The sequence below is a fragment of the Phocoena phocoena genome, chromosome 3 (genome assembly GCF_963924675.1).
Source record: "Phocoena phocoena chromosome 3, mPhoPho1.1, whole genome shotgun sequence".
Classification (NCBI taxonomy): domain Eukaryota; kingdom Metazoa; phylum Chordata; class Mammalia; order Artiodactyla; family Phocoenidae; genus Phocoena; species Phocoena phocoena.
This window is the reverse complement of record NC_089221.1, coordinates 118905607-118919339: the sequence shown is the minus strand read 5'-3', so window position 1 is coordinate 118919339 and position 13733 is coordinate 118905607. Positions and strand designations below refer to the sequence as shown.

Genomic DNA, 13733 nt, shown 5'->3' with positions numbered 1-13733 from the left:
TCTTGCCTTCTGCCTGTCCAAAAATTCCCCCGTCCGGTTTTCATACCCTCTAGTACATCTTTCGTTCTTTTTCCCAAACTGTTTTCCTGGCCCTGCTCCTGTCTTTTAACGGCTTGCCTTCTCTTTCTGCTCATTTCACTAAGTATTGTGTCCCCAGTACCTCAGCACAGTTGTACACACCTATCAGATTGTAAATGGATTGAACTTCTGGAAAGGGGGCAGGGGAGCTGGCCACCCTCTTCTTTCTTCAGCAGAATCTCTTTCACTCTCAGAAGCATGTCTTTGTTGAAACATATGGCCTCAATTACTGGCCCTCTGTTTCCTGTTTCTGCTTCTTTCCTGCTGCCGACTCCCTGCCCCTCTCTGGCTGCTCTCTCTGTGGGCAGCGGAAATCCAGCATCCATTGCACACAGCCCTGAGCTGGTGCCACCCTTCTTGAACCTGAGGGGCTACGAGCCATCTAAGTAAAGAGGTTCTCTGGGCTGCTGGGTCTGGCAAGAATCCATGCTTTGCTGAGCACGAGTGGTGAGGGCTGCTCTGACACTCCAGCTCCCGGGGACTTCTCTTTGTGGCACGATCAGGGACCTGAAGCAGCAGAACTGCCTGCGTGTCTGTCTTTTCTTTATATTTTTTGGGGAAGCAGTTCCCCTGCCCTTGCTCCAGTTGTATATAAGCCACAAACTTTGCTCTAGTAATGCCATTAAAAAAGCCCGCACCAAGCATCCTTCACCTTCCCCCATTCTCCCCAGGCCTCTAGGCTTTGTCCCCAGTTAATGTTTAGGACCTAATAGGGAAAGGTGGAGTCCAGCTGATTTGTGGGAGTCCAGCTGATTCGAAGGCTGCACACAGTCGTCAGGCAGCGCAGGGGACCCTGCCCTGGTCCATGTCCCCAAGGGCAAGCAGATGAGGTTGGAATGTAGGGCAGCTGCACTGGTGGTGTTTGGCCAGCAGGCGGCACTGGGAGCAGTGAGCCCAGCCTTGTGGCTGGCAGCCTACCAGGCTCCTAGGGATTTCACAGTTTCAGGTTTCACCACCCTTAGCTGTTGCCATGGAAACGGAGCGGGCTGGAATAAGGATTTTACATTAACTCTTTGTATTCCAACCAGAAGCTCCTCTTAGATGCAGAGCTGACTTCCGGAAGATGCAGCCACTGGGGGCAGTACTTAAGTGAAATACACTCTCGATCAGTGGTCTCTCATCTTTCCTCAGCCCTGCTCTGAAACTGAAAGCAGGCTTTCCGTGAGAGGTTTATGTAAATTGGAGTGAAACACTTCAGGATAAATAGAGAGTGATATAGTTCTTTATTAATGTCATAATCCCAGTCTCTGTACGTATCCCAGTCTTGCAGTCAAGCAGGTCTACACTTTTCTGTGCTAGTTCTGATGGGGGTGGGAAGGGAGGAGGGCACTGCAGGAAAATTATGCAAGGTTTGCAGTGGTTGGTAACCAGTGAAACCTTTTGTTTTCAAACAGACACGAGTAAACATGGGCTGTGAGACTTGAGGTTGAGCCCTCCGTGTGCTCCGAGCCCCGAGAAACTGGGCGAGGGCAAGCAGTTCAGTAGCAGTGCATTTTTTGTGGGGCTCAACACATGAGTGCTACTCGGGCTGAAGAGCTTACATCTCCGTTTTTGTTCATGACAGAGGGCGATGAGACAGGTGTGATGGACAGTCTCCTGGAAGCCCTGCAGTCAGGCGCAGCATTCCGGCGGAAGAGAGGACCCCGTCAGGGTAAGTCAGCAAGTGGAGCCCAGCCTGTGTGTTGAAGGAAGGCAGTGAGGCCTCTCTGCTCCTGGTCCTGCTTGTCTCGGGCTAATGAGCAGGTAATGATGTTCTGGAGGGTTTAGAAACTTCCCCACAATAGTCCCTGCATCTAGAGTGGATTACCTAGTCCTCTTCCAACCATGTTAGAAAGTGCTGACTTGGAGAACTAGGACTTGAGGGACTGGCAACAGATATTACATTTGATTATTCTTGTATCTCTCCTCATTCTTGAAGCAGAAACGTAGAATAAGCAAACCACTGTGCAGGACACAGAGATATGAACAAAAAATTTGATGTAAATTCAAAACTGTACATTAGATGTAGGAATACAAAAAAAATAAGTCAAGAGTCCTTACTCTCAGCTTCACAAGCAGAAGAGATAGAATAGAAAGTATAGAATCCTATAGAGAGAAGGCTAGGCATCATTCTCCCCAGATGTAAGAATGTAGAGGAGCATCGCAACCGAAGGATTGTGCTATGTCTGAAACCTGCCTTTTTCTTGGGTGTAATTGGCCTCCACTGCACTTGCCTTCCCCGTTTACTCCCCCGCAGCCTCCTCTCCCGACCTTCAGAAGATTTAAGTGGATTATGTTGAGCCAGAGCCTCTAAGAAGAATTATGGGGATAGGAGGACAAATGATCCAGGCATTAGTATGGGGACGGATCAACAGTTAAACTGCCTTTGAGGGAAGTATATAGCGGCCAAGAGGCTGGTCCAGAAGGTATGGCCAAAGCTACTCCTCATGACCTGCACCACTGAGTCTGGTGAAGGCCCTTTGGGGCTAGGCATGATGGCTTCTTTCCTAGGTTGAAGGGTGGGCATTACAGAAAAGGCAGCATTAAGAGTTTGTACTTCTGAGGTGGTTTAAGCTATGTTCCCTATTCCCTGGCTGGTGTGTTCTGTAGGCCTGTGTGATAGGAGCTTCACTTCAACGTTATTGTACAGATGAGTTGTGTGGTTTGCTTGGGACACTGCTTAGCTATTAACAGTGGTATCTGTAGGACCTATAGTACCCGTCACAGCCTGTGAAGGTGACCTTATGATCAAGGGTATGGAGCATGTTAGCCCACACAGAGTCAGTGTCCTGGGCCAGACGTTGTAGATCACTATGAGTTTCTTCGTGAATGGCTGACTGCCTGCTTCTGCCAATACTCTGAATACCCAGAGGGAAATTCCCTCTGAGGGCTCTGCTCTAGGACTTCAGAACCTGCCCTAAACAGAAGAATCCCTCATTACAACTCTTACCTATTTCCTGGCATCCTCTGAGTACAGGCTTTCTGGAGGGGAGGAGAGGTGAGTGTGATGGACTTAGGTCTTTCTGGGATAGCGTGTTCAGTCGTGTAGATCTAGGTTTGGGCAGAGTATGAAGCTAGTGGTATTTTTGGTGTGTTTAGTCTTTAGAGATTGTTGCGACATTGTTTCCTCCCCACCATATAAGGTGATGTGGCCTGACATTAAGCGTTTCTAGATAAACAAAAATACACTGCCTCTCCCTATTTTCCTCTATCCTCTCAGCTAAGTGCCAACCTTCACCGGACTTTTGGTGGGGAATTCCCTTTTAAGCTTCTTCCTGTAGAACTAAACCAGAATCCCAGATGCTTCCTGGACACAGGCAGCCAGACATCAGTGGCTTCCCTCTACTGGAGAGGCCCCATTCTCCACTTCTTCCCAAGTGAGAAACCAGGACTTACAGGCCGAGGAAGCAGGGATTTTGTTGGAACCTAACCTTTCAGCAGAGGACCTGGGTCAGTCAAAGTGCTGTTTCCCAGTGCAAGAAGGACTAGGAGATTCTGAAGCGAAAAGAAGGTGAAACTGAGAACTACGTACTTTTAAAATTGGCTCCATCTCGTATCCTTATCTTTCTGGGGTCACTAAACACACCGAACATATCTGGGAGAATCAGGGGAGACGTTTCTAGTTACCCTGGTAACCCCTGTAGACATTGATTGGTACATTCATTTCTGAGAAAGTGACGTGGCCTTCCATTAAACATGAACAGAAGGCAGGGCATCACAGTAGAGAGCAAAGAGCACAGGCCTAGGTAGGCATCAGAAGACCCAATGTCACATCCAACTGATGCTGCCTAGATTACCTGAGACAAGTTTCTGGGACTCAATTTCTTCACGTCTAAAATGAGAGTTGGGCTAGAGTGGTCTCCAGGGCCCTTTACAGCTTTAGTATTTTTTTTTTTTTCTACCGTGACAGTAGGATTAAGAGGAGAAGAAAAGAAAGAGGCTGGACCCAGAAGGCCACGTTGTAAAACTATAAAGGTTTCCCTCACTGGCTGCCAGACTTAGCTGGTCCACCCAGTGCCTGGCCGTCTCTGACTGTTCCTGCTGACTGATTTTGAGCTAAAAAACCGAAGCACTATCATGCAGGTCTGCCTCACAGCCCTCCTCCGTCCCAGAAAGGCAGCTGTTCATATTGAAAGACACAGCCTTTGCCCTGGGATTTAAAGGAATGTTTAAAAAACATCATCTGGTCTCTGGAGACCTGAGGGAGTGACCAGTATACAAAGACCCATTGAGGGGTTGGAAGAGGAGCGTTACTATCAGGGCTGGTTCATTAAAAGTGACATGTAAACTGCTGTGATCTGCAGGGTGTGGGAGAACAATGCTTTGAGTGTCAAGGGGAAGAATCCATGTGATTGTATTACAGCTACTATTTCAGGCTGATGATTGAGTCAGCTTGTAGTTTTAATGACTCAACTTTATCTCCATGTCTGAATTGTGGCTCCTTATATACAGGCCATCTGCTCACTGGGATAAAAGTCAAGGAAAGAAAGAAATTCATCTCCCTCTCCCTTTCCTTCCCTCTGCCACTTCCCAGCTTCCAGCTAAGCTCTCCCTACACTGATAGAACCTTAGAGTTGGGACCAGCGCTGAAGCCCTCCAGTAATTAGCATCTCACCTTCTCGTAGGTAACAGGACTTGAGACCCAGATAAGGTCTTGCCAAGATCTACAGAACTGGCTAATGATGATAGAGCCAGAACTGTAACCCACTGTTGTGAATCCAAGTCCAGGAATATTTCTACTAAGCCTATGTGAGGAGCAGGAGATGACAGCGAGCCCTCTGTGTAGGCCAGAAATGCTCTTTCATACCTTCCAGCAAGGAGAGCCCTGGACATGGTGAAATTGCTTCAGGGAGTTTTCCAGAGACCACCTGTCTAGAGAGGTTAAGAGCAGATCCTCTACCACCACTATTTCTCCCTCCACTTTTGTAAAAATAGGACAGGAATTATAATTAGGAGTGTTGTAGACAATAATGAGTTCTTTAGGATGGTAATGATTGCCCCATCTGTCCTAGTTTCCTCTTCCCTAAGGAAGCTTATTAACAAGAGTACTTCCTCCTTAGCAGTAGTTCCTAGCCTGTGTGTTATAAATATCTTTTTTCCAAATCATTAACCTTTTTCTAATTCATCCATACTAGTGTTATATGTCTGATTTCGCTGGTGTTTTTATCTAGCTCACCCCTAACTTCTAGAAATCTGGCCTCAGAGAGCTTTGGCCAATGTCTCAAGATTGTTCCCTTTTCCCCACAGTCTGTGGGACTACTAGGAGTTAATAATCCTCCCCGGTCCCATAGAATCAAAATATATATCTGCTTCTGTGGCTGCTTTTCATCGTCCTAACAAGTACCCAAGTTAGGGAAAGGCTGGGAGAGGTTGTCTTCTGGATAGTCAAGCTGTTCAGCGTAACTGTGGCCCTGAAGCCAGAGTGGCAGCCAGGATTCCTCGATTCTGTTCCCAGTTCCAACAAGAGTTTTTCTCTTTTCTGATTCTGACCTTAGGCCACATCAGGTCCATGCCTAGTATACCTACCTTCTAGCCTTAAAAGGGACTTTCCTGACTTACCATCCACTCAGGTTTTATGCAATCTGCAATGCATCGGAAGCTTTTTGAATCTAGGAAAATACAGAGACGTGCTTGATTAGGTACAACTGGTATCTTCTTAGTTTAGAGGCAGAAACCAAAGAGAGAAACAGCTGAAGATACTTCACACTTGTACTTTGACTTTTCCCATGTTGTCCAAGACAGGTGTTCCTGAAGACCCAGTGTTCCTTTTCCCTGGGTCCAGAGTCAGAAATTATTTTAACATATACTTACTCCTTGAGTCACACACACACAAATATAGTTGGAATATTTTCTCACCTGCTCCTGACTGAATTCAAATGAGCAGCAAAGTGATAATCAAGCCACTGCCTTTTCTGGACATGACAAGTAGGGTCCTAGAGAAGGGAGTATTCCAGAAAGAGAGCAGAAACTCAGCAGGTCTGAGGAAGATTTTGCTGGAGATAGGAGACCATCCTAGTCGCACTCCTACGCACCCCTTTCCTCCCCTGTCCGTCCCTGAGGCATCATTACACGTTCATAATCCGAGGAGTAGTTTGTGTGAAACCCTGTAGTCTTGGTCACACACCTTCCCCCGTAACCAGATGAGCCCTGTGCCTGCCAGCCAGCCAGGGTCTTCACTATTCTTTCTCCTCTTGGTAGACAATCCTGCGTGTCCCTGGGAGGAGGAAGAGGAGGAGACCTGTAAATTGGTAACCTGTGGACGTGCTGTGTGCTCCCAGCTGACCCGCGGGTAGCCTCTGCCGTGTGAACACAGTGGCTCTGGGTCATGTTTCTGCAGAGGCTGACAGCCCTAGTGAAGACCTGGGCCCTCTGACCCTGTTTGGCTTCCGTCCCAGCTAAAGCTTTTTGCTCGTCTCAAGAAGACAAAGTGGACACTTTGTTCACTGACCCTCCTGGACCTCTTCCTTCCTGCTCGTGCCCTGCCGCTGCCCTGTCCTGCATTTAGGAGTGCTGGCCTTCTCTCCTCCGTCTCTGCTTCTTTAAGGTTTAGGCACTGCTTTCTCCACCCAGCTTTCCCATGACCCAGTAAGCTGTTTTGGTTTTTGTTTGTTTTTTAATTGGATATAAATCACATACCTAAAATTCACCCTTCTAAAGTATACAATTTACTGTGTTTTTTTTAGCATATTCACAAGGTTGTACAACCAGCACCACTAATTCCAGAACATTTCATGACCCTAAAAAGAAACCCCATACCCATTCTCCCCACGCCTAGGCCTGGCAACCACAAACCTACTTTCTGTCCCTGGATTTGCCCATCCTAGAGATTTTACAGAAATGGAATTATAGCATCTGTGGCCTTTGTGTCCGGCTTCTTTCACCCCTGGCAGGCAGCTCTTTGGGACCTGCAGTCTCTCTGCGCTGCTTGTAGGGCATGGGAAGAGGCAGAGAGCATGAGATGGGCATGGTCCCAAGGAACAGCTTTCTTGTTGAGGATAACTGGAACCATAAATGTGGATTCCATGAATGAATATGAGAGTCTTGGGGATGACGCCCAGGAGTTAGGACAGAAACTCATGGACTGATTGGTTCTTCTCTTCCTATTTAGGGTGGCAACAGAAGCTTCACTATCCCTTAGCCCACTGGGCTAAGATTTCTTTGTAGGGTTCGTCCTGGCCATCCTTGACCCCAGCTCTGCTTTCCCTGACACACCTTTCACTACCCCTCCCCCTACACACACCCACACACACATATTGCACACCTTGTAGAGCCCTTGGCATTTGGATCATCGCTGCTGCCCTTGAAGAGGTGGAAAAGAGCTCAGCGTGTGGGCACGGCGAGAGAGAGGGAGGGTTGGTGGGACCCAGGCGAGTGTGGCATCATGTGACATCAGTGCATGGCTGCAGCTCCTCTTTGCGGGAGTCCCTCTGGCCACCTGCTAAAGGCCTTCCTCTGCTCGGGACAACCCTGCCCAGGGCTGACTGAAAGTGATTTTGGCCTAGGAGCTTCCTGAGAACTGCCAAGAAAACAAAAACAATACTGTTTACTAAGCTTGAGTCTGTTTACTTCCAACAACCCTCTGATGAGGAAACAGATTTTGAGTACTTCTCTGTTTACGTTACACTGCTGATACTTGAACTCCGCTGTGTCTGTCTAGCTGTATTCAAACTTCTTACTACTTTTCACACAGGAACTCAAGAGCTTGCTCTCCTACCTGTACCGTACTCTCATATTCCCTGCTTGCCCCCCTCCCCGTCGCAAAGGCATCTCCCATGTGTTCCTGGCTTTCTTCCCCTCCTTCTTCAAAAGAAGGGCCTCTGAACTGGACAGGGCCGCCATGTGTGCATGGCTTCTGGCCGAGTATCTGCCGTAGAGATCCATAGGAATTCGAAACTGGCCTTCCATGGATGAGATCTCTCATGTCTTCTCTTGCAGGCAACAGGAAGGTTGGGTGTGCAGCCATATCTCAGCTAGAATCAGTGCTGACCAGGGACGATGCCATGACCTGTGTTCCTGCCAAGACGTCCAAGAGCGAGGAAGTCCCCACCATCCTTGAGGAGGCCAAGGAGTTGCTCGGCCGTGCAAGCTAAGCCAGGTCCTGGGGCCATGGCAGCTCCTCAGTGGAGCTCCAGACTGTCCCTGCCCTGCAGCGTGTGGGTGAAGGGTCACAGAGATATTCCTCTGCGGTGGCCACTCCCATCACCTTGACCCCATCTTTGTCTCCAGCCTGCTGCTCTCTGTACATCACACACAGCTTCAGCTGCCTGGAGGCCAGAAGGAAAGGGCAGGGTGGGGAGGCCTGAGGCCAACCTGGCCAGCCCTGGCTCTCGTATTACCAAAGCAGGCTCTGTGTTTGCTGCCTTAACCCCAAGTGTCTCCTCTGTTCTCCGTGGCCTCATCTCAGACAAGGCCCCACTTGCTTTCTCAGCCTCTACCTTTCCCGTGGGCTTTTGCCTAGGTCAGTCTTGCTGGGTTTATGCTTTTCTTTTGTGTTTTCTCTGGCCCTGAGAACAGCATGGGCTGATGAACCTTTGGGCTCTGTCCCTCCTTTCATTGCTGTCACCACCACCCCGCCTCCCTGCTCTTCCTGCCCGTGGCTCTTGTTATTACTAGGGGTGTGGCATTGGGAGCTGCTTCCAAGGAAGTGGGGAGCAAATCCCCCTTATCCCACTTTTTGGGAAAGGCCTCCCAAAACAAAAAGAACCTGGACCACTTTTATCTGTTCTCCTGTGGCCTAGGCCAGAGCCTAGGGCGGGCAGGCATGGCACAGGTGGGAGCTGCCCCCAGTCTGCTGCCATGCTCTGTGCCCTTGCCTCTCTGGACCCTCTGCACCAGCCCTAGGCTACTGAGCCACAGGCCCTTCTCTCTCCCGCCCTCCCTAGAGCTTTGGTGCATCTCATCCCAACACCTTATCCTCTGTCTCCAGGGAAATGGGAGGTGGAGCCTCCTGGCTGAGAAATTGTTTTGCAAAAGGATCTATTTTTATATGAATTTTTTTTTTTAAGAAAAATAACTCTTCCTTCCTCCTTTCCCCTCCATAATATAAGAGGCTTTGATGGCAGGTTCCAGAGTCCCTGGGATTTCTCCCCACAAGCCTCAATTCTGAACAAGCCCCTGGACCTCCACCTCAGCCCTCAAGCCTCTGGGCCCTTGAGGCCAGCGCAGACTCCCTCTCCCAGCATCTGACTCTGGGGCAAGGGGAAACTCTTCTCTTGTTGAGCTGGACCAGGCCTAAGAGTAGTGGGAGCTCTGAAACGACAGAGTTTTTATAAATTTAATATATTTATCAAGCCAAATGTGCAAATGCTAACTGGCCACTCTGGAGCAGTGCGCACAGGCTGTGCCCCACCCTGCTCTACTTCTCTGCAGTGGGCAGGCCAGACTCTTTGGCGGTCCCAGCCACAGGAAGCTTAGATTCTCCGGTCAAGGTGACACTTTGCCCTCCTGTGCTCCTTTCAGCTTCCCATCCCTGGGAGAGAGAATGGCACTGGTAGGACCTGGTGCAAAAGTATAGTTATTAGAGCAAGGGGGAGCTTAGGAGACCTAAGGGCGCCTGCAGGGAGGCCTTGAGGCCCGGAAGGAGGGTTCTGGTTGTTGGAGCCTGTGTGTGGAGGGGCAACAGCAGCTCCTTTGCACTATTTCTGGGAGGACCGCGGTGCAGGGGCCTGCTGCTCCCCTAGGTCCCTCCTCCCTGCTGACATCTGGGGCTTTGACCCTTTCTTTTTTAATCTACTTTTGCTAAGATGCATTTAATAATAATAATAAAAAAGGGACAAAATGCAAACCTGTACCCCTCACCTCTTGGGCTTCTGGGATGTCATCACCTCCAGTTTGTTGGGTTTGTTTCCAACTGTTAATAAAGCATTGAAACAGTACTGCCTTACAGCTTCGTTTGTGAATTTCTGAACTGTTTGTCTCCACTCTCATCCAGGCTTCTCCACTCTCATCCAGGCTTCTCCACTCTTGTCCTGCCTCAAGCACGATTGACCTGACAAAATCATCAAAAGGGTGCCGGCACCTTCAAGGTGCCAGACGCTACGATTGGGCGCAGGGCTAGAACTGATTCATACATAGTGGCTTCTGTCCCGCCATTTGCCCTCTGTAAAGGAGCAGGGCCCCAGTTCAGCCCCCTACCCTTCCACATTGCTGCCTCTTGCCTTGGAACCCTTTTCTTGGAATCAGTTCTGGGACCCCACCTCCCCATGACCCCAGACTTCACATGCAGTTTCCTGGCAGTACCTGTGCCTCTTTTGCTAAGGGAAACCTATGACTGCCATTCTGCCATTCTCCCGTATTCCCCTCCCACACTCACTTTTGGTGTCCACAGACCACATTCCAGGCTAGGGCTTACCCTGGGGTGGAAACCTGAGCCTGCCCAGCAGAGGTCAAAAGACAGAAGTCATGCTCCAGGTGACTTGATGCTCAGAGCCCAGACTTGTTTGAGCACATTGTGACCTGCACAAAGAAATCTTACAAACCAGGTCCAGAACAGACAGGGAAAGGCTTGGAGAGGAACCACAAACCCATTTGGGCAGGCTCTGGAACTGGAAATAAAAGCCTCTTGAGTAACCCTGCAGCCTGTGCAGCTGTCTCCATCGTATGGCTGGGGATGCGGAGGTGGGTTCCCTGCCTCCTTCTTCCCCACCCCCAGAGGCCACGCGTTTCTGGCTTAGAGCTGTATAGGCACACATACCAATTAGGGGACCGACCAACCACAGCTGCTCACGCGCTCTGCCAGTCTCCTTCCGTGCCTGGAATAGAACCCAGGCGACCGGCACCCCACCCTCTGCAGCCTGGCTCTCAGAAACAAAACCCTGCTTCCATCTCAGCAACCACGCACACCACCCTTCCTCCCACGCAAGAAAGCCGCCCCCAGACGCCTACCTAGTTGGAAGGCTTGGTTTCCATGACAACAGACTTCAGAAGCTGGGAGACCGCTTGACCGGCCCTGGGAGAGTACAGAGGACACCCAGAGACAGCCACCCCCAACCCTGCGGTTGGGCATGCCCTTGCCCTCACCGACCCCCCTGAAAACCCCAATGGGTCTGTCTTTATGTCCTTCCGCCCCTTCCTCCCACTCTGTTGCCTGCAGCTTCTTTGGCGGCAGCAACCTCGAATCCCTCCTTGCTTCCAGGAGGCTGGAGGAGGCGGGAGACGGGCTAGGCAAGAAGTGAATGTAAAGCACGGAGAGAGGGAGAGAGGAAGGAGGGAGGGCATCTGCGCCTGCGGGCAATCTTATATCTGTCTTGCCCTTTCTGTCCCCTTGACACCGCCCGCCTCCCTCCTCCCCCCCACCCAACACATGCATTCCAAGCCCCCTGGGAGGGAGGGTGGGGGAGGTGAGGGGTGTGGAGGAGGACTGGCAGAGGAGAGTCCACCCTCCTCCCCTGGCAGGGCGCTCGGGGTGGTCATTTTAGCAGGGAAGGGGCGGAACTCAGGAAACGTCCACGGCCCCTCTCCAGCTCTATTTGCCAACCCGCGCCGCCCCCTCGCCTGGGTCTCCTCTTCTGCCTGGAGACGGCAGCGAACAGACAACGGAATCCGCGGCCGCACGCTGCCACGTCGCGCTCAGAAATCCCCTCCCCCACAGCGGACCCACAAGCCGATTACACACACGGGGTACAGATCCACAAGCACCATTACGGTCAACGCACACCATTATATATGCACGACGGTGTTGCCGCATTTAACAATTTTATACACATACTATCGGGCACTGACCCAAAACCAACACGCAACACAATAATCGCCTCCGACCCCGCTCGTCTTCCAGCATACAACTCTGAGCTCATCACTTCATCCACACATGCCAGGAGCCCCCATCTCTTACATAGAAACGGTAAACCTTTCAGAAGAAATCTTTTAATTTTTTTCAAAGAAAAAAAGCCATATAAATATTAGAGTATAAAACTTGCGTGAGACACAGGAAGGCGGTGGGGTGGGGAGCTACGTGACTATGCAAAGAGAAGCGCTTAGAGGAGTCAGGACGCGGGAGGGGGTCGCCGCAGCGCGTGGACACAGCACAAAACACAGCACGGGCCGCCGCAGGCAGATTCGGGGACAGACGGCTGCGTGGAGCCCGCCGCCCGCGGCCCACTCGCCATTACGGAAAAGCACGCCGCACTATACACTATTGGCTATTCTACACCAGCAGAAAGAGGGCGGGGGGGCGGGGGGGGCTCTACACCACTGCAAGGGCCGGGTGGGGTTCTCGCGAAGCCCCGCTGCGTGAACGGGACGCCGGGGGCAGAAGGGGTGGACAGAGGAAGATCTATGCACAAGGAGGCACTGGGGAACTTTAACCAGGCTCTGGCCACGAGGGATCGGACTGGGGGCCTGGGCAGTGGCCTTCACAGAGACGAAATGGCACCTGTCGAGGTGAAGGGCTGGGGTTGCTGGATGCAGGGGCCCTGTGGAGAAGCAAGCCCTGATCCTGGGCTGACACTTTCCACTCGGTCCCTGCTCTAGCTCCTTTCCTTCCCAACCCAGGGACCAAAAATGGTCTAGCTGGCCCTCCCTTCCTGCTGGGGCCACACTGATCCTTCCACCAGCAGCACCTCTGGAGTACCCAGCACCCACAGAGGCCCCTCTGACCTCTCCAGGGGACCTGGTCCCAAACCTGCTCAGAGCTTCCTTGGACCATAATGCCAGTTTAAATCCATTGGTGCCCGTAGCTCAGCCCACCGCTGGCTGCCTGGGCTGCCCTGTATATGATTGATGAGGGTCCAGCCTGGTGCTTGGCTTATGGCTGGAATCTGGGGATCTGGTCAATACCCTGGGGGCATACAGAGCCTCCAGCAAGACCCTGTTAACTGATGGATCAAGCTTTGTCCATCCCCCCATACACACACACACACACACACACAGACACAGACACACACACACACACACCCACCCTTCCCTTCTTTATCTTACCACCCCATACTGTCTTAGAACATGCAGTGAAGTCTCTTATTTGGGGAGGGGGAAGTCACAGCATGCAGTGGGAACATCAAACAATGAAAACCAAAAGACTGGTCCCCAGGGTGTTGGGAAGAGGCATGGTAGCAAAATGCCCTCCCTAAATCCAGCAAGCATCAGTACCATAGGAATGGTGACCATATCTCCCAAAACTTGAGCTTGGTCTCAGGTCCTGGAAGGAGGTGAAGGGAGTGGCACCAAACCATGCTTTGGGGGAAGTCTGAGAATTGAAGGAGAGGCCAAGAGGTCACGATGCCCTTCCAACTCTTCAGAACTATGAGCCTTTTTAGGTCACCAGGTACCTCAACACCCCAAACTTAAGAAAGAGGAGCTGTTGAGGAGGAGGGTGGGGTGGGTTGGGTAGGAGGGAGGCAGGGGATGGATGGGCCCGATTGAATTTGGAAGATGGAGGAGTTCAGCTGTAACTGAAAGGGGTGTGATAAATGGTGTCTACACTAACCCACTACCCCCATGGGCACAGCAATTGATTGGATGGGGGTTCCCAGCAGAACTCCCTTTGCATATTCAATCCCCTGGGGGCAGAGGGGGGGTGTTGACTGGGCACTTGTTTCTGTTTCCCAAGGGGAGCATGGCCTGGGCCCCTACCAGTATCCTGGGGGTGAGCCCTGAAAATCCGAGGCCTGGGCACAGGTAGGGAGAGGCTGGGCTGGTTGGGGAGGGAGGCTGCCCTGTGGCTCCAAGGCCTGGCCTCCGCA

The 13733-nt window shown here is 51.2% G+C and overlaps 1 protein-coding gene across 2 annotated transcripts in view; it reads left to right on the top strand.

Moving 5' to 3' along the window:
* The window catches only part of DIAPH1 (diaphanous related formin 1), a 93470-nt gene extending 85323 nt beyond the window's left edge, over positions 1–8147 (top strand). For both annotated transcript variants that reach the window (XM_065874449.1, XM_065874448.1), the window contains 2 exons: positions 1643–1729; positions 7993–8147. In XM_065874449.1, the coding sequence (XP_065730521.1) occupies positions 1643–1729; positions 7993–8147 (242 nt within the window). The remainder of the gene's footprint in view (positions 1–1642; positions 1730–7992) is intronic.
* Positions 8148–13733: the final 5586 nt, after the last annotated feature.